Consider the following 20,911-nt stretch of genomic DNA (forward strand, 5'->3'; position numbering starts at 1 on the left):
TTTCCAACGGCACTCGCCAAGGATGCCCGTTATCCCCGATAATTTTCTCCCTTATAATTGAACCACTGGCAGAAGCAATTAGGAGTAACCCCAACCTCCAAGGCATTAAAGTAGGTCCGACTGAGCATAAACTAAGATTATTTGCAGATGACATAATTATCACTATGACATCTCAACTTGCATCTCTAAAAGAGCTTCAATCCCTTATTCAATGGTTTGGAAGTGTATCTTACTATAAGGTCAACACAAGCAAATGTTTTGCTCTTCCGATCTCAATCCCAGCTTCCGAAGTGTGTAAGCTTAAATCGTTTTTTCCGTGTAATTGGGAAGCACCTTCTATCACATATTTGGGTATCCAACTTACATCTCCAGTATCTAGGCTATATGAGTGCAATTTGCTACCCCTCTTGTCTAAAATAGAAGAAGAGTTCTCCCTCATTAGAAAAGGGCACCTCTCCTGGTTAGGAAGGATCGCTGCATATAGAATGCAGGTTCTCCCAAAGCTTTTATACTATTTCAGGACCCTCCCGATTCCCTGTGCCACAAATATTTTTTAATAAACTATCCTCGTCACTGCGAAAGTTCATTTGGAACGGCAAACCACCTAGAATAGCAATGTCTACACTATACAAACGTCGACAATTTGGTGGAGTAGGTCTCCCAAACGCCCAAGCCTATTACAATGCAACATTAATATCACAGACACAATACTGGCTAACGGCACAAGAGGATAATTTATGGAACCATATAGAACGTAATTTTACCCCAGGTCATGATCTATACGCCTTACTGTGTGCGGCCACCGTGCGCAACAATGTGAAAATTCCTGCCTTCCCTACTGTTCAGGCAACCATCTTGGCATGGACAGGACTTATAAAAACTGATTTTACTGAAGAAGAATGTGTGCATATTCCCACCCCTCTAGCAGCCTATGATCTCCTGATTCCAGGAGTATCGACCCTCAATTGGAGAAAGCGTGGCTTCCAATTTCATGGCAGCCCTATCCACCCCAAATCTGCTAGTGACCTATTGACCGAATACCAGATAGCTGCTTTTGACCGCTCCCGCAAATCCCTGAATATCCTGTTCCCGAAAAAAATATGGCACTATCTCTTAAATAAAGGCAGTTCCAAGGCGAGGGGGATCTCGATCTGCTATCGCTTTTGCAACTACCACCGACCTTTCCGTAAATCCCCTACTATTCTGAGATGGGAGGATGCCTTACAACAATCCTTCTCGGTCGCACAATGGCTGAGGGCTTTTAAAACCAATTATGCATCCTCGGCATGTGTGGATCACTGGGACAACTCGCAGAAACTTCTACATAGATATTATATGACACCTACAAGACTAAATGCCATCGACTCAAAGTGCTCTCCCCTTTGCTGGCGTGAATGTCAGGAACGGGGAAACCTGCTACATATCTTCTGGAGTTGCCCAGTGGTTCAACCATTATGGAAAGAGGTCTTCAATTGGGCATCTCTATTGCTGGGAGCCAACCTCCCCCCCTCCCCGGCCCTCGCACTTTTCAGCCTGGGTCTAGAGGGCTATCCTCCTAGCTTCAGAAAAGTTCTGGCTCATATTCTATTTGCAACGAGAATTACAATTGCTGCTAAGTGGCGAGTTACCACCTCTCCTCACTTGACAGCAATTAAAAACAGGGTGTCCACTCAATGTGAGATGGAAAAATTATTGGCGTTTAAGAACTGCAGAGCGGCCACCTTTCTGAAACAATGGCAGGTCTGGTTAAATCATTCCTCTAACATGATATAGCTACTCTGATAAATGTGATAATATACACGTAAATGTGAATTTTACCTAAGTATATTGGCAGTGCCCCCCCCTCCCCCCTCCCCTCCCCCTTCCACTACTTCCTCCATACCCTCCCCTCCCCCAACCCCTACCTAAACTCCACTTCATAACTCCTTGGCCCGGGGTCTCTTGTATAGGTATTGGCGACACCTGTACAACTGTGTGGTGTAGGTCTGGTCTAATCCCTCACAGTTTGCACCCGTTAGGGGTGAGGGCTTCGGACATTTAATTGCACTCAGCTAGACCCGTTCTGAGGAAGTAGGTAAGAGCGGTAGTTCCTATATTTGGTTTTTGGATTAAATGTTATACTATCATTCAATTACAAGGCGACAGTTGAGTCATTTACTGTATAGCTATTTTAGTTGTCTATATGCAGTAGCAAAGTACCCATCTCTGGCTGTTAAAGCTATTGATAGAATCTTCTTGCATAATTGATGATGTTCTGTATAGCAGTCCTGATATCCCTGTTATGCCGAAAATGACCTACTGTGACTGTTAGTGTTATTTTGTGTAAGTTCTTATCCTATGTATATGGCTCTACGGTTATGTGTTTATACATGCTTTTTTTTCACTTTAATAAAAATCTATTGAAACAAAAAAAAAAAATCACCTCATTCGCATAACATCATCAATGCAGGAGAGCCTTCCATGGTGGCTGCAGAGCAAAAATCTCCTCAATTGCCATTCCATCATGCCCATCTCTTGGATCACAGTTACCATGGATGCCAGCAACACCGGATGGGGTGCCCTCTGTCAGACAGAGATAGCCCAAGGCAGCTGGGATTTCCAAGCTCACAGGGTAGTGTCAAATACTCTAGAATTGCGAGCTGCATTCTGCGCTCTGAAAGCATTCCGTCACCTAATAGAAGGGACTTCTGTGATCCTGAAGATGGACAATACGACCGCGGTCTCCTATGTGAAGCGACAAGGAGGTACTCGCAGTCGCTCCCTGTTGAAGGAGGTAGATCCAATCTTATATTAGGCCCAGAAACACCTGGTCAACCTCACTGCAGTGTTTCTTCCAGGGGTACAGAATGTTCAAGCGGACTTCCTCTCAAGAGTCCGCTTGGACAACAACGAATGGAGCCTTCACAACGATGTCTTCCAGTGGCTCACTTCTCTGGAATTTCACCCGGAAGTGGATCTATTTGCATCTCCAGGCAATCACAAGCTTCCTAAGTATTATTTGAGGTTCCGTTGTCCCCAAGCCTTTGGGACTGATGCTCTGACAGACCATTGGAGATTCCACAGGGCATATGCCTTTCCCCCAGTTCCTGTCACTCTCCGGTTCCTGGCAAGACTCAGGGTGGAAGATGTGGAAGTGCTAACAATAGCCCCATACTGGCCGAACAGGCCATGGTTTCCACTGCTGATGCTCCTCAGTTTTCGGGATCCAGTTCCTCTACCCATCAGGCCAGACCTTCTGTTCCAGGGAGCAACTCTACACCCATGCCCGGCTCATCTGCACCTGAAGGCATGGTTTTTGAGAGGGAAAGGCTAGAGGCATTAGGTTGCCCAAGTGGGGCAATTTCTACTCTCTTAAGTACCAGAAGAGCGGGCAATAACAAGGTCTACGGAAGGATCTGGTTCAAGTTCATGGATTTTGTTACCAAGAAAGGGGAGTCATGCAATGACCTGAATATCCAGCATATTCTTGGTTTCCTGCAGTCGGGACTGGACCTACCATTATCCGTTAGCTCACTACGTGTGCAAGTTTCTGCTATTTCCACCTTCACAGGAACTTCTTGGGTGTCTCATCCCCCTGTTCGTCAATTCTTTCAGGGAGCTTCCAGACTCAGGCCACAGAGGAAGCCAAGGTTCCCAAAATGGGATCTTCCACTCGTCTTGAACTTCCTTTCTGACGTCAGAAGAAGTCACAAGGAGCAACTCTCCATTAAAGATCTGTCTCTGATATCGGCCTTCTTGGTAGCCGTCACCTAGCCAAGAGTCTCCGAGATTAGTTCTCTGGGTTGCAAAGAACCATTCCTGACCTTCTTCCCAGATCGTGTGGTTCTTATCCCCATGTTGGGATCACACCCCAAGGTGGTCTCTGTTTTCCACGAGAACCAGGAGACTGTCCTTCCAACATTCAAATCGTCAGATGATCCGGATACACATCCATTAGATGTGGGTGCAATTCTGAGACTGTACCTGGATGCAACAGCTTCCTTCAGGCGTTCAGATTATCTATTTGTTCTCCTCCATGGAAAGAACAAGGGCTTGCGGGCCTCTTCAAGATCCATAGCGACATGGATTGTTCAGACCATCCAATGGGCATATAAGGCTAAGGGCTTGGCTCCTCCAGAAGCGGTGACCGCGCATTCGACAAGAGGGGTGTCCACGTCCTGGGCGGCTTCTTGTCATGTGGCCCCTGAAGTAATATGCAAGGTGGCATCATGGTCTTCCATTAGTACTTTCATGACTCATTATTATATTGAGCCAGCTTCATTGTCTTCTGTTAACTTTGGTTTGCAAGTACTGTCTGTTGATGGTACCAATTAAATTTCTTTTGGCCAGCAGTTTCCCACCCTTGTGTGTTTGGCTAGTTATTTTCCACACGTAAGCTGCCATGGAGTCTGGTAGGAAAACGGAAAATTGTTATCAAATACTTACCGTAATTTTCCTTTCCTGATGGACTCCATGGCAGCTGGAGTCCCCTCCCATCAGCTGGAGTAGGCTATTTATGGAACACGGCCTCTGGCACGGAGTGAAAATTTATGGGAGTAGGGTCCTATGAGGTAGGAGGAGGCAGGACTAACCCACACGTTAGCTGCCATGGAGTCCATCAGGAAAGGAAAATTACGGTAAGTATTTGATAACAATTTTCCGTTTTTTCTGTGCATTGAAAGCACACTGACCCACCTTCCCAAAACTAGTTTTAGTTCTCACTGACAGTAGAGGAGAAGCCCCTTCATCCACCCTTTTTGCATATACAGACCATAATGTGACTTATCCAGACTGACTAGTTATAAGTTCTAAGTGTTACATTACAGTAGTATTATAGATGGGATCCCTATTGGGTGCATTGTAGGCTGTACAATACACCTCCTACCAGTAATATTAAGAAAGTGTAACTAGGATGTATCACCTTCCATTGAGTGGGATCCCAGTTTGCTATGTGGCCCTGTGGTTTCTGGTTATGTGTTTATAGAACACGTAATATTTGTTGCATTTATGCATGACTGTACTGTATAATAAAGTAGAACTATAGGCAAAACTTTTTATTTTTTTTTAATTTGGATAGAGTAAGGAAGGGTTATAACTCCTGTAAGGTTTATTTTTGCCATCCTTGTCCCATTGGGGAGATTTACCTTCACTTCCTGTCCCATAGCCAAACAGGAAATGATCGGAAATCCCTGCAAATTAAGGGAATTCCTTGGGAACCTCCAACTCACCAGAACTAGTGTTCCCATTGGAAGATTTCTCCTCTATTACTTTTCTGGGAACAACCCAAAATGTGTGATTTTCTTTACTTTCACTTTCAATGATAACAGTAAACAGAACAAATAGATAGGGTGAACCTCCCTAATGGGGACACAGACAGCAATAAAAACTGACAGATGTTCTAATCCATCTCCACTCAAAAAAAAAAAAGTGTTGCCTTCAGTTATACTTTAGGTAGGGCAAAACTTAAGATAAAAGCAGCAATGCCACCAAATTTAAGTAAAAATCTCAAATAAGGACGGTAGTTACTAAACCTCAACTATGCAACATTCACAACCAGTAACATTCGGAACCTACATTTTGGAACACTAGAGGAAAGGGTTCTTGCAAACAGGGAGTTTGGGAGAACTGTACCTCCTAAAACAGTAGTACATCAAGGAAAATTGAATTAAAATCTGTAAACTTAAAGAATTCTTTCAGAGCAAATCTTTCAGCTGTCAAGCTTTGGCCAAACCATTAAACTGGTATGTACCTAACCAAATCAGATATGGTCAGGTTAAATTATGAAGATATCATATGGGTTTCACCACCCATGTTGGTTTGGCATTACAGGGAGATATAATACATGTTTTTAGTCTCCCTGAATAATTTAGAGAGCTACCTTGTATGGTCAACCACCTAAATTGAGTTTTCCTTGCTTGATCCCTCCATTGCTGTTAAAAAAAGAGCACTTTAACCACTTCTGGACTGCCCGCCGCAGTTTTACGTCAGTATTTATACGTTCACTACCGGTGTTATGGCAGCAGATAGCTGCCATAACCCTGATATTTTCTTACAGGGCAGGTGGTCCTCTTTCACATAAAACTGGTCCCAGTGACAGATTCACCGCGGGATCACTTTTATGGGCAGCAGGAGAGGTGCACCCCCTCATGCCGCTTCCCAGTCGTTTTCCCCACTTACCGGAGCCGCCGGTAGTGGGGAAAATGATCCAGGCCTTTCAGCTCCTAGGCAGGACGTTGAGTGAGGGCAAGATGGCCCCCACTTGACTCTATGGCCTTGGAGGACAGGAACAGTCTTAAAGGGCCCATTTTTTTTTTTTTTTTTTTAAATGTAGATGTGAGATCTGAGGTCTTTTTGACCCCAGATCTCACATTAAAGAGGACCTGTTCTCCTTTTTTCTATTACAAGAGATGTTTACATTCCTTGTAATAGGAATAAAAGTGATTAAAAAAAAAAAACACTTAAAGGGACAGTGTAAAAATAAAAAATAAAAAGTAAAATAAATAGGAAAAAAAAAATTGAAAGTTCCCTGAACTCGCGCGCAGAAGCGAATGCACATGCAAGTCAATGCAATTCTAGCCCTAGACCTCCTCTGTAGCTCTAAACTGATAACCTGTAGAAATGTTTAACGTCTCGCCTATGGAGATTTGTAAGTACCAATGTTTGTCGCCATTCCATGAGCATGCACAATTTCAAAGCATGACATGTTGGGTATCTATTTATTCAGCATAACATTATCTTTCACATTAGAGGAAAAAAATTGGGCTAACTTTACTGTTTTCTTATTTTTTTTTATTTAAAAAAGTGTGTTTTCCCCCCAAAAATTGCATTTGTAACACCTCTGCGCAAATATGGTATAAAATAAAGTATTGCAGCAATCTCTATTTTATTCTCTAAAGTCTCTGCTAAAAAAATATATATATATATATATATATAATGTTTGGGGGTTCTAAGTAATTTTTTAGCAAAAAATACTGATTTTAACTTGTAAACAACAACTGTCAGAAATAGGCCTGGTCCTTAAGTGGATAACATAGCTCCCAATTGTCCCTGATTTTGGGGGACTGTCCCTGATTTGAAACAAAGTCCCTCTGTCCCTCTTTCCTCCTCATGTGTCCCTCAATTTGGTCTGTTCTATATAGTTGTTTATAAAATACATTATTTATCTTTCAAAAAGTGTTTCCCAGTGCTAAACCTTTCATCCAATTTCTAAATTGCAGCGTTTGCAAATTTTAAAAGCCAATATAAAGGAATAGTAGTGGTAAAAATCACTTGTCAGTTTAAATAATATTTGTTTTTTTTGTTTAATAATTCTCCCTTTAAGTGCTGGTTCACACTAGGGCGACCTGTGAGGCGACCTGGTCGCCGCAGGTCGCCTCCCATAGGGAAGCTGCGGACCCGTTCTAATAGGAGCGACACAAGTCGCTCCGACCTAGAAAAAGGGTCCGGAGCTTCTTTGGGGCGACCCGGAGGCGACCACCATAGACTTCAATGTTATGAAGTCCGTGGCGGCCGCTCCAAGGTAGCGGCGCGCTGCTCGCACCGCGACCTCGGAGGTCGCGGTGCGAGGTAGCGTCGCTGCAATGTGAACCGGCGCTAAGGGGTCATGGCCGGGTGTGTGTCCTATGTCTATATACTTTTGCTAATAGGTGTCCCTCGTTCCCATCTCAAAAAGTTGGGTGGTATGGGATAATATATGCACCTGCTTTCCAAAACTCTCCCAACCTTTGTAGATTGAGTGGTGTTTTCACTTAACAGTCAGTCCTTTCATTTTTTCATTTTTAACTCTACACCATGCCTGTAGATGAACAGTCCCTTTTACAGAGCTAGCACAACCTCGCCTTCAAACCCTCTAACCAGCCTTCAACTCTAGTGCTCCCCCTTTAATGCACCTGCACAAGATAGGTTCCGCCTTTAAGATCCTCCAAACTAATCACCGCTTGAGTCATATCCCAAGCCAAGGAGCAATACCAAAGAAACTGTTCATGTAGGCCTGTAAAGAGGACCTGTACCATTTCACAATTTTTGTATGCCAATAGTTTAATCTAAAATACTGCAATACTACCTTTTAGGATCATAGTGTACTAATAATGACTGTGAAATACTATAAAATTTAGCAAATTCTTTCTTGCTGTCTATGGCTGATAAAAAGAACAGAATGTAACATATAAAAAAAAGTGATTTTACTGTAATTGTTTTGGTGTTCATGGGGTTTCCAAGTATTCTACATTCTGCATACAGGAAAAAGGATAATTTAGTAAAAGCATGTAATGGCTTATTCATATGAATGCTGCAATAAAATCATTCATTCAGAGCAAGCAATCTATGTCACGCCTGTTTTAATTACGCACAGGCTGAAGCAATATTGCAATGAAATATTTTTTTCTAGCCAGCAGTGAGTTTCTTTCCTCAATTCCCCACAAAGAGACTTGTATTTCCTGAAATTTCCATCCCTGGCAATTAGTTTGTGCATAATTACGATCACCAAGCCTGGATTGTTACACAAGTTCTGTGGTCTTGCTTCGTCATAAACGTACAAGCAATACACCATGCCTGCGGGGCTTTTTTCTCACGCTCCTGTGATCTCAGTGACCTTGATGTTTTTCAGCATCTGCTGTGTTCCAGTCTTCTCATTTTTTTTAGGAAGAAGTATGAATAAATTAATTAACCTCAAAAACCCAATCTGGCATTTTAGCCACCATTTAATTATTAATGCCCATGTGTCCATAGAAGGTTTCTCATACAACAGGTGGTCAGCCTGTTAATTTGAATTCTTACTTTTCTGAAGTCGCTTATTTTTTTTAATGTAGTTTTGGCTAGATTTGACATTCTGAAAGCATTTTGGCTTAGCATGTAATTAATTGTGATTCCCTACTAAACCAAAGACAAAATATCCATTTCCTTTACTAATGCTATTTTGCACCTAATTATGCATTTGTGTGTAGCAAACTATGACCTATTAGGGTTGATTTACTAAAGGCAAAAAAAACTGTTAATTTTGCAAGGGAATTTCTCCCAGGGCTTAGGGAAGGAGGTGAAGCTCTATTGACTCCCATCATCCAATCATGTGCAAGAAAAAATGCTGTTTTCCTTGCACAATGGGTATACTTTGCAAGGTGATTAATTTGGCAAGAGATCGCACACAAATAAATACAATTAATAAATAAATATTGATCCAATGAGTGTGAATACAAATATATAAAAATATCAAAATAAATCAATCCATATTTCAGTGAATCGTGAAAGTCCGTGATAAATATTTAAATAGTAATAATGTCCAATGTGGCAAATTATGAGTAAAGTGCTTTAGTGCCTATATTATTGGTAACGGTGGGTAAGTATCATTCACCGATATCCATTTAGTGGGTATGTGCTCTCTTCCACCTCCACCGCATGCACAGCCCACTTACCAGATACCCCTTGGGGTTTGGTGTTTCTATGGTATCCCGCTGTGAGACATTCAGTATTGAGCATGGTTCCAGGATCCAGATAGCCCTTTAGATACCCACTATAGTCTACTCAATATTCAGCCTGGCTTTCAGGTTCCAAGCATAAATGAATATAATGTAGAGAGGCTTATAGAATAGTTAAAGGTTAAACCTGTGCGCTACCAAAAGAGAGAAGGAGTGAGGAGCAGAGCAGAAGATAAAAGGAGCACCAGAAACCTGCAGCTAATTCTGTAGTGTCACCACTATAGAATAGTATATCCAAACACCATTTATTGAAATACGGCTACAATTACCTCAAGCTTGAAATTAGTTGTAACTTACATATTTACACCTATACACTTTGCAAGGTGAAATTAATAACCTATTGTCTTTAATAAAGGAACCCCATTATTGTAATAAAATTTATTATCACACGTTTGTGTCATTCTTGTCATGAGTCATTTTAAACGCAAACTTTTCAAATATGCATTGGGATTTCAATACAGAGATTAAAGTATAGATTTTGAGAATTCACTGTATACATTTTGTTAGGTATAAAAAAATTATTTCTAAATCACATAAAAAAAAACAAAAAAAAACTAACAATTAACAAGGTACATGCTAAGTTTGTGCCAAGTGTGTCATTGAGATTAATATGTAGTTGCCTATGATTATATAAACTGAATTCTGATGGTATAATTTAGTTAGAAACCGTCTTCTGATATTTTTAGGCCTTGTTCACATAAGCATACTTGAGTTTACCCCCATGTGAGGGCCTTGCTTGCTGACATTGGGATACACAGGTTTTCTGTACACCACCACGCAGGCAGTCCCATTTATGGTAATTGGACACAGTGGCTGCACAGACACATCCATTGCTCTCAATCTGACATCTGTGCAGGTGCAGGTCCCGAACACACACTGTCTGCATTTAGGGACCCGCACTCCCAAAAGCAGCATATCTGGGAACTCAGATGCAATATTCTACCACTTGAGTTCCTGAGAGGTCTAAGAAACCAAAACTGAAATGTTATTTTTGGGTGCACTCACCTACAAGGTTGTTTTTATGAAGGAGGCAGATGCCAGATTTCAGTGAAAAGCTTAATAAAAAACATTGGTCCTTCTTGCAAAAGTGGGGGTTTTCAATAATTAACTGCTTTAGGTAGAAAGGCAAATCATAAGATCCACCCAAAAAAATGTAGCATTTAAATATTTGTTTAATAAACTTAAAGCACTCTTGTGATTATATTGTAAATATCAAAATGACTTCATGGACTGAATTTTCACCACAATCACTAAGCTAAATAAAATTCATTTGCAGAGTTAACAGTCTATTTGGTTCAAAAATAAATAATAAAAAAAAAATGAATAACAAAATGAAAAAACAAACAAACATTTACCCACCCCTGGCATTTTTAATAAGTGCTGTAACACAATGACTACGTTTGAGCAGTCATTCGCTGCTTTATGATTGGAGACCTACAAAAATGGTGTCGTAACTCCATTTCTATCAGCACAAGTTGGTCCCGATCTTTACGTAACGATTCTCTATTAACCTCCCTGGTGGTATCATTTTTTCGGATTTTAGGTGCTGAAAGCGGTACCATTATTTTGCATGTAATTCTTAAGAATGAGCAGCCCAAACCAACTATTTACATATGATTTTTTATTTACTGTGCGTTCTTCTTTATAACATCTCGGGTATGATGAAGTTTGAAACACAAAATCATAAATTATAATATAATAAATAACTATAAAACTATAAATAAGTTAAAGTATGTATGTATGTATACATATATATATATATACTGTATATATATACTGTATATATATATATATATATATATATATATATATATATATATATATATATATATATATATATATATATATATATATATATATATATTGTGTATATATATACTATATATATATATATATATATATATATATATATATATACATACACACACATATATATATATATATATATATATATATATATATATATATATATATATATATATATACATAACAAGTACGGTAAAACTGCAGGAAAGGCCACTGGGGGGCAAACTAATGTGAATTTATTTTATTTTGCAATGTATCAGTGTTTTTGGTGTGTTTTACTTTTGAATGAACAGCAAGGAGCCAATTCTGAAATGCAGCCAGGGAAAGGTAAAGTTGAAACTGTTAAATATACAAGAACAACATCAGTAGTCATGAGACTTTTTGTGGACATACACTATATTGCCAAAAGTATTGGGACACCTGCCTTTACACGCACATGAATTTTAATGGAATCTCAGTCTTAATCCATAGGGTTAAATATTTAGTTGGCCCACCCTTTGCAGCTATAACAGCTTCAACCCTTCTGGTAAGGCTGTCCACAAGGTTTAGGAGTGTGTCTATAGGAATGTTTGACAATTCTTCCAGAAGCGCATTTGTGAGCTAAGGCACTAATGTTGGACAAGAAGGCCTGGCTCACAGTCTCCGCTCTAATTCTCTCTGGTTGAGGTCAGGACTCAGGACTCTGTGCAGTTTATCCACCCTAAACTCGCTCATCCATGTCTTTATAGACCTTGCTTTTGTACACTGGTCCAAATCATTTGGTGGAGGGGGGATTATAGTGTAGGTTTGATTTTCAGGAGTTGGGCTTGGCCCTTTAATTCCAGTGATGGAACCTCTCAAGGCATCAGCATACCAAGGCATTTTGGACAATTTCATGCTCCCAACTTTGTGGGAACAGTGTAGGGATGGTCCCTTCCTGTTCCAACGTGACTGCGCACCAATGCAAAAAGAAAGGTTCATAAGGACATGGATTAGCGAGTTTGGAGTGGAGGAACTTGACTGGCCTGCACAAAGTCGTGACCTCAACTGGATAGAACACCTTTGGGATGAATTATAGCGGAAACTGCGAGGCTGGCCTTCTCATTCAACATTAGCGCCTGACCTCACAAATGTGCTTCTGAAAGAATGGTCAAACATTTCCATAGACACACTTCTAAACCTTGCGGGCAGCCTTCCCAGAAGAGTTGAAGCTGTTATAGCTTCAGGGTTAAAGGGTGGGCCAACTCAATATTGAACCCTACTGACTAAGATTGGGATGCCATTCAAGTTCATGTGTGCGTAAAGGCAGATGTCCCAATACTTTTGACAATATAGTGTATAATAGAAGACTGAGTGCCATCAAAACAATTGTTTAAATTCTATTTAAAATATATACAAAAACATGTTAAAAATACTATCCACTTAGCAATTTATAATATGTAACAATGCCAAGCACAACTCACATGTAGACTTGATGCGTTTGGGAAACCCTTCTTCAAGAAAACTTGTGAAGGAATCTAAAGAGTGTAAATATGACCATTAGATATAAGTATTGCACAAATATAGCACATGATGTTATATGATGTATTATATTTGTGCAATACCTATATTTAATTGACAAATTTACATTCTTCAGATTCCTTCACATGGTCTCCTGAAGAAGGTTTTCTGAAACACATCGAGCCAATTTGTGAATTGTGCTTGGAATCTATACATGTTGTAATCCGCTAAATGGAGAATGTTTTTTTTTTTTTTTTTATAACTTGTAGTTTTATTCAAAAGAATATGTTTCATAAGGTTAACAATTCAGTTAGTGTTTTTAATATTTTTTTTTTTGCTAATGTTTTATATGGAAATTATTGAAATTGTTTTGATGACACTCAGTCTTCTTATTTATATCCACAAAAAGTCCTATTACTACAAATGTTGTTATTATATATGATTTATAAGGATGTGGACATATAGCACATACAGTTAGGGCTTCCACCATGCACATATAAAATTTGAAACTGCATATGTAGCCTATGCAGAAATAGGAAAAATACCCCATTATTTTGATTTTTTTATGGTCTTATGGAAAGGGTCTTATGGCTTTTGTATCATTACAACATGTTTTTGGTCCTGTTGCCTTTTATCTAGCTAATGCAGCAATGGTCAGTTGAGATGGCATTTTTGTATTTTGAATCTTTTGGACTAGATATAGGTATACAATATGGATAAGGTGAGTTTTCAAAGATAACAGTCCAGATGACTACCAAGTATATAAATGTTATCTAACTTTTGATTTTACGAGCACATGGAAAGCTGAAGCTGTAAATGTGTGTGCTGATGTCACTCCTGGAATTTATTTGAAATTATTTGACTTTGCCACACAGAACCCACTGGCGTCATTGAGTTCATGTGATAAAAAAAAATAGTAATTAAAAAAATGTATCTTTAAGAAAGCCTTTTTTTAACCTCTTGACCTTTGGAAGTTTTTATCCAGATGTATCTAGATTATCTAAAATAAATTTATGTCATTTTTTTTCACATAAATAGGGCATTCTTTTAGTGATATTCATTCATCACTGGGTTTTTTATTTTTTATTATATAAACAAAAAAGACAGAAAATTTTGAAAAAAAAAAAAAAAAAACAATATACTTTCTGTTTTATAACATCCAATAGAAAAATAAAACCAATTTCTTCATAAATTAAGGCCAAAATATTCTGCTTTGTCTTTGGTAAAAAAATAAAAATCCCAATAACTATATTTTTACGGTTGTGTGAAAGTTATAACGTCTATAAACTGTGGTATATATACTGGAATTTACGCAGCTACAGAAGCTTTACCGTAATGGTAATGGTAGTGACCATGAATTACAGTGGAACTGTGATAGGGTGGCAGACAATCTGGCACTAACAAACACTAACTGACACTGACATTACTAGTGACACTAATACAGTGATCAGTGATAATACAGTACACTGACACTGTAATAATGACACTGACTGGGAGGTAGTTAACATCTAGGGGCAATCAAAGGGTTCACTGTGTACCTAACGATGTTCAATGTATGTAATATGTCCTGCTTTTACTTTCTGTTCTGGCTGTTTTTAATTCCTGTTTTTCAGTGAGAAGAAACAGCCAGATCGCTGTTCCAAATCACACAGAGTTCTAGTTGTCTGTAAACACAGAACTGTGTGTGATTGGCTGAAATCGGCTGCCAAATTCATACTGTGTCCAATCACAGTACAGATCAATATGAGCACACCCCAAACCCGGAAGAAGGCCGGTCAAGTACATGTATGTGAATTTACTATAAGAGGTTGGCAGGTGTTTAAGCACTTCCCCCAAAATCACGTACCTGTACGTAATTTTGCTGAAGTGGTTGTACCGAAGTGATGCCTGCAGCTGCTCCGTTTACCTTTTTTTAGTTAGCTGCTTACCGTTTTTTTAGAGCTGACGGTCTGTTTTCTAGTAATAACAATCGATGCGGCTAATCAGCCACTCAGCTGTTATTACAAGGAGTGGGAGGGAACGTCCTCCCCCGCTGCTCTACCCAGGTCCCTCATCCCACCAGGAGACCTGAGTCACAAGCCGTCACGTCCGGCAGCTAGCCCAATTCCCGACAAAGCCGAATTCAGCTTTTATCAGGTCTCCGATGTGGAAACCCCAGAAGCAATGTTATGACGTGACTTCTGGTTTACTCAGCAGCCAATGGCGCTGATTTAAAAAAAAATGACAATCTTGGCATTTTGGATACTTTAAAGTGCAGAGGAGGGGTTTGGGGTCTTTTAGACCCCAGATCCCTTTATAAAGAGTACATGTCACTGCCTATTATTGTCACAAGGGATGTTTACATTCCTTGTGAAAGCAATAAAAGTGATCAGAATTTTTATTTATTTTTTTAAAGGGACAGTGCAAATATAAAAAAAAATAAAAGGCATAAGAAACATTTTATTTTTTAAAGCGCTCAATCCCTCCATGCTCGCGCACCAAAGAAAATGCATATGTAAGTTGTGCCAAGGTAAACAGTGTTCAAATTACACATTAGAGGTATTGCCAAGATCGTTAGAGCAAGAGCAATAATTCTAGCACCTCTGTAACTCTAAACAGGTTAACATTTAACAGTTACTATTTTTTAAAGAGTCACCTATGGAAATTTTTAAGTACCATAATTTGTCGCCATTCCATGACCGTGTGCAATTTTAAAGCATGACATGACATGTTAGGCATCTAATTACTCAGCGTAACATCATCTTTCATATTATACAAAAAATTGGGCTAACTTTACTGTTAATTTCTTTTTCTTTATTGAAGTGTATTTTTCCCCCCAAAATTGAAAGACCGCTGCGCTAATACAGTGTGACACTAAATATTGCAATGGCTGCCATTTTATTCTCTAGGGTCTCTGCCAAAAAAAAATATTTAAAATGTTTCGGGGCTTTAAGTCATTTTCTAGCAAAAAATACTGATTTGAACCTGTAAACAACAAATGTCAGAAATAGGCCTGATCTTGAAGTGGTTAATGTAATACATCATAAGAGTAATAATTGTAGAATGATAATATTTTTTCTTTTATTGTGGACATAGAGTTTGTGTAGATGCACAGCTATATTATTCTCCCCGGCTGGAGCCATTCCTATGGGGTAGGAGCTTTCACTCCCCATGCTGGAGTCACTCCCCTTGCTGGAGCTGCTCCTCAGGCTGAAAAAAATAGTCATGTGGGGTGGATTCCAGCCAGACAAGGAGGAAGTGAATGGGTACTGGTGGGAGCATGTACAACGAAAGTGGCAACACAGCAGCCAGGGGATCAGCTGTGATAGGGTTGCCACAAGCAAGAGGTTAGCCAATAGCGACTGCAGGATCAACCAGGTATTTAACAACTTGACCAGTTTAATGATGGAAAGCTTCTGCTGTATGGTACATATAAGACTTCATGTACACTACAGCTCCTAAACTTGAGTTTAGGAGCTTTTGGCATTTGCTTTGCTCCATAAAAACCTATGTCCATGTAAACATACTGCAGGCTTTTACCAGCGTTTAGAAGCTGCTGTGGTTAGGGGAGCTTCAACCTCTTTCAACCTCCTTCTCCCGATTGTGGTAGAATCATGTTCAGGGTAGGAATGTTTTTACCGCTGACTGCTGGAAACCGCAAACCGCAGAAAAATCGCAGCACATTTTGGCTGCGATTTTGACACGTTTTGGGTTTTCCCATGGTCGGCAATCAAAGTAGGTTGTGCATACATGAAGCCTTATACTTTTGAAGGCATGGACAATTCAATTTTTTGGGGGGTTTAATGACACTTTAATCGTTTTTAATAATCGTTACTAAATCATCAACAGTTTTATGGAAAACATATTATACGCTGATAATTTGACATCACATTGTTTTGTTTTTGCATGAATACAAGTCTCATCAGTGACCGTTAGTTCTTACTTATTCCAAGAGCTGTGACTAATTTGATAGCGAGATCTGGTATTTCGCATGGCATAAAGAAGGGCTCGAGGATATAGCGTCCAAACGCTAGTGATATCACGGCAGTAGCAGCTGGGCTAAAAGAAAGAGAGAAAAGTGAGAGAAAGAAAGAAAATCATTGTAATGTAAAGTGTATAAAATTCAAGGCATGGATTATAAATGCATTACATTCTCCACGGCAGAAAAAAAAAAAAAAAAAGCTTCTTCTGCCTGTTTTGTTCTATAGCACATCTTTCTCATTATGCAGAAGCTGAAGTAAAATACATTTATTGTATTGTAGTTTTACAAGCAGATGCACACAGATATAATTATAATAACTGTTAGTTCCTGTGGAAATGTAGCACTGACCGTGAAGGTAAAGATTATAGGACTACTCATTAAGTCTGTTTTTTGTCAATGCGAAATCAGCCGCGTACGATGTGCCATTTTATACGATTTATGCTTGGTGTTTTCACCATATTGAACAGGAAGCGTTACTGAAATAAATTGCATGGTAGAAAAAAATTTGCCTTTTGGCTTCAGAAACAGGAGAAAACTGACAGAAATCTTGTTTCTCTCCAGGGAATGGAGGAAAAAAAAGAGACCGTATGAATTACTGATGTGTATTAGGGCAATTAGGAAGGACAGGATCAACCATGCAGTGAGCGCTGCAGACAGTCGGAATTCATCCAGTAACCTGGCTCAGTCTACTGAAACATGTCTAATACCATCACATGAGTAGATAAATTGTAGGTTTAAGCCTCACCAAAGTTTACTGCTGAGGCACGTAAATTGTCTTGGCATTTCTAATTCTCCATAGATATTTCCTGACCCCCCTTGAACTGTGTCTATAAATTGATGTGAAATATTGGAGCACTTTTGGAGACAGGCATAATGTTATTTTTTTTTTTTAAAAAGGAGAAACATTGTACAAGGCAAAATATTTCCTTTTGTACTTTCAGAGAGCATTCAACTTCTAGTTAAAAGAATTTAGTCTTTTTATGAACTGTCATGTCAATAAAAAGCTGTAATATTATTCACCAACTAACAAAGGACTGATACAATGTTCTTCATTGCAAACAAACTAACTGTCAGAGAGTCAACCTGCTTCTGGCCCTTATTAAGCTAATGAGGCTGATATGGTTAATAATTGGCATAGCCAGGGGAGGACTGGGCCAGGGGGCAGGAGGGCAATTGCCCCCTGGGCCGCCCTGATGCCCCGTAAAAAGGCTGCACTGCTTCTGCCACAGACATGCCTAAAGGATTCCTGGTGAAGAGAAGTAGTCCCTGCCGCTGACCTAATGAGTGCGGGTTGAAGACAAGGACAAAGCGCAGCTCCCCCCCCCCCCCCCCAGCATGGATGGTGTAAACTGTGTCTGAGCAGAGGCGGTTCCATGCCCCACTGGAGACTCTTCTGCCCGGCAAGCCCCAGCCAAGCTGTCCCAGCTGTCCCCAACCTCCCCCTGCTAGTCAGGTCAGGAACCCGGATTCAGCTGGTATGTAGAGAGTGTCTGGAGCAGGGCTTCAGCTTGGAATGGGGGTCAGGAAAAGGATTGGGAGAGTGGGAGGGGGGGTGAGGGAGAGTGGGAGGGGGGCTGAGTCGCCGCATCATGGGCCTCTGGTTTGTACTTGCCCCCTGGGCTGAAAGTTGCCTGTTTGCCCCTGGGCATAGCTCAATGAGGAGCAGGGTAAGGCCCCTTTCACATGGGCTTTCAGATCCAATCCGCCGGTCAGTTTTTCAGGCAGACCTGATTGGATGCTCCATGCAGCCCTATTGAGCAGCGGATGTCAACGATGACATGTCCGCTGACACCCGCTGCTCTCCGATCTGATCCTGTCCGTGAAATCTACACAGATGGAAACCCTATTTTCCATCCATCTGGAGGATCAAATTAGATAGGATCAGATGAAAATGGACAGGCGGTCTGTTATCACCCGATCTCCCATAGAGGAGAGCGGGGCTCTGACAGGTCTGTCTCTGCACACAGAGCGGAGACGGAGCTGTCATCTGCCTGCTCAGCGGGGATCAGCGGATCGATCCCCGCTGTACAAAACGGAGTCCGCTGGTCGGAAAGCCTGTGTGATAGGACAATAAAGGAAAGCAGTTGTATGGAGGAATAAAGCCATACCAAAAAAGGGCACATTTGAGGGTGTAGAAGTGGTGGCACCTTTTGCAGCCACCTAAAGTGGAACTAAACTTTATTAGGCTAGATTCACACCTATGCATTTTTATTACATTTTTCATTTTGCAGAAACACACTACATTCCATTTAACCACCTTAGCGGTGATCCCGAGCGTGACTCGGGGTTGATTTTTCATATCAGGAACGGTAACCCCCGAGTCACGCTCGGGGTGGATTGCAGAGAGCGCAGCGGTGTTCTCTTACCTTATCCTGGCGATCCAGCGATGATCTCTCATTGCTGCGATCGCCAGCCGAGAGTCCCGCCGCTCCTCCGTCCCTCCGTCGGTCTGATCACTTCCTAGTTCCGTTCCCTGCAGCAGCAATGCTGCATGGGAGCAGAACTAGGGAGGGAAATTAAAAAAAAAAAAAAAAAAAGTTGCACAAAACACACTTTATATTATATTATTATATATATATATATATGCATATATATATATATATATATATATATATATATATATATATATATATGCATATATATATATATATATATATGCATATATATATATATATATATATATATATATATATGCATATGTATATATATATATATATATATATATATATATGCATATATATATACACCGGTATATATATATGCGTATATATATATATATATATATATATATATATATATATATATATATATATATATATATATGCATATATATATATATATGTGCATATATATATATATATATATATATATATATATATATATAAAATTATATTATTGATTCAATTATAATTCATGCGTTATATATTATATATATATATATATGTGTGTGTGTGTATATATATATATATATATATATATATATATATATATATACACACACACACACATATATCTATATATAATATATAATGCATGAATTATAATCTAATCAATAATATAATTTTATTATATATATTAAATAATAAAATAATATTATTGATTCGATTATAATTCATGCGTTTGTGTTTCAAATTTATCACATCTGGGATGTCTACTAGAGTCTTATTTTGGTCAGGTTTAAGTCAGTAATTACTAAGAATTATAGGCCTATAATACATAACGCCAAATTTCCATGAAAATAATTGTACCGCTTTTGGTATGTAATTCCAGACATAATCATACCGCCAGGGAGGTTAAAATGGTTTTCTTTGAGATACGTTCACACCTATGTGTTTTTCAGCCGCTGTGTTTTTGGAAAGGGTCAGGAACTTTTTTCCCGCAGCAGATTGTGTTTTGCGTGTAATAGACTTCAATGGACCTGAAAGTGTTGCATTTTATGATTCGTCTTTAAGTTTCTTTTGGGGGGGTTTCTCTATAACAAACTGTGAATAGCTGGTTTTCAAGGAGCGGGCGGTTGCCGCGTCCTTAACAACCGATGAGTAATCTGCTGTCAGCAGGGTTCCCTGCTGACAGCTGATTGTGTGAAAAAAGAATTGCCGACAAAGTAAAAAAACGGCATTGGGTCCCCCTAGTCAATACCAGGCCCTTTGGGTCTGGTATTAATTTTGAGGGGAACCCCACGCCAAACATTTTTCAAAAAATCCGTGCATACAGACCCGCAGGCCAGGAAAGGGGAACGGACGAGCGAGCACCATACCAGGCCACACATCCTCAACATGGGGGGGTGCTTTGGGGCAGGGGGGCTCCACCCCCTCAAAGCACCTTATCCCCATGTTGATGGGGACAAGGGCCTCAACCCTGACCTGTGGTTTTGGGGGTCTGCGGGAGGGGGGGCTTATCAGAATCTGAATGTCCCCTTTAACAAGATCCCGGACCCCCAGATCCCGGCCCCCCTATGTGAATGAATATGAGGAACATAATACCCTAACTCATTCACCAAAAAAAAGGTGTAGAGTAAAAAAAAGAGAATAGGCAGTTTTTGATAATTACACCGCCCATCGCCACTGCCAACTCAAAAAAAAAAAGAAAAAAAAAGTTCCACTCCTATCGAAGGCTCCCACCATCTACCAGCTCTTCTGTATGACAGGTCCTAAATAATTAAGGGCCTGGGTCACCCAGTGACCCCCACCCCCTTGTGACATTGTTGACCCAGCAT

General features: G+C 39.8%; 1 protein-coding gene across 1 annotated transcript in view; it reads right to left on the bottom strand.

The window, feature by feature from the left end:
- The window catches only part of SLC7A11 (solute carrier family 7 member 11), a 446,067-nt gene that overhangs the window by 347,129 nt on the left and 78,027 nt on the right, over window positions 1-20,911 (bottom strand). The window contains exon 3 of the mRNA XM_082243483.1: window positions 16,657-16,772. Coding sequence (XP_082099609.1) covers window positions 16,657-16,772 — 116 coding nt within the window. The remainder of the gene's footprint in view (window positions 1-16,656; window positions 16,773-20,911) is intronic.

This window comes from Pelophylax lessonae, assembly GCF_965119305.1.
Source record: "Pelophylax lessonae genome assembly, chromosome: 1".
Taxonomy (NCBI): domain Eukaryota; kingdom Metazoa; phylum Chordata; class Amphibia; order Anura; family Ranidae; genus Pelophylax; species Pelophylax lessonae.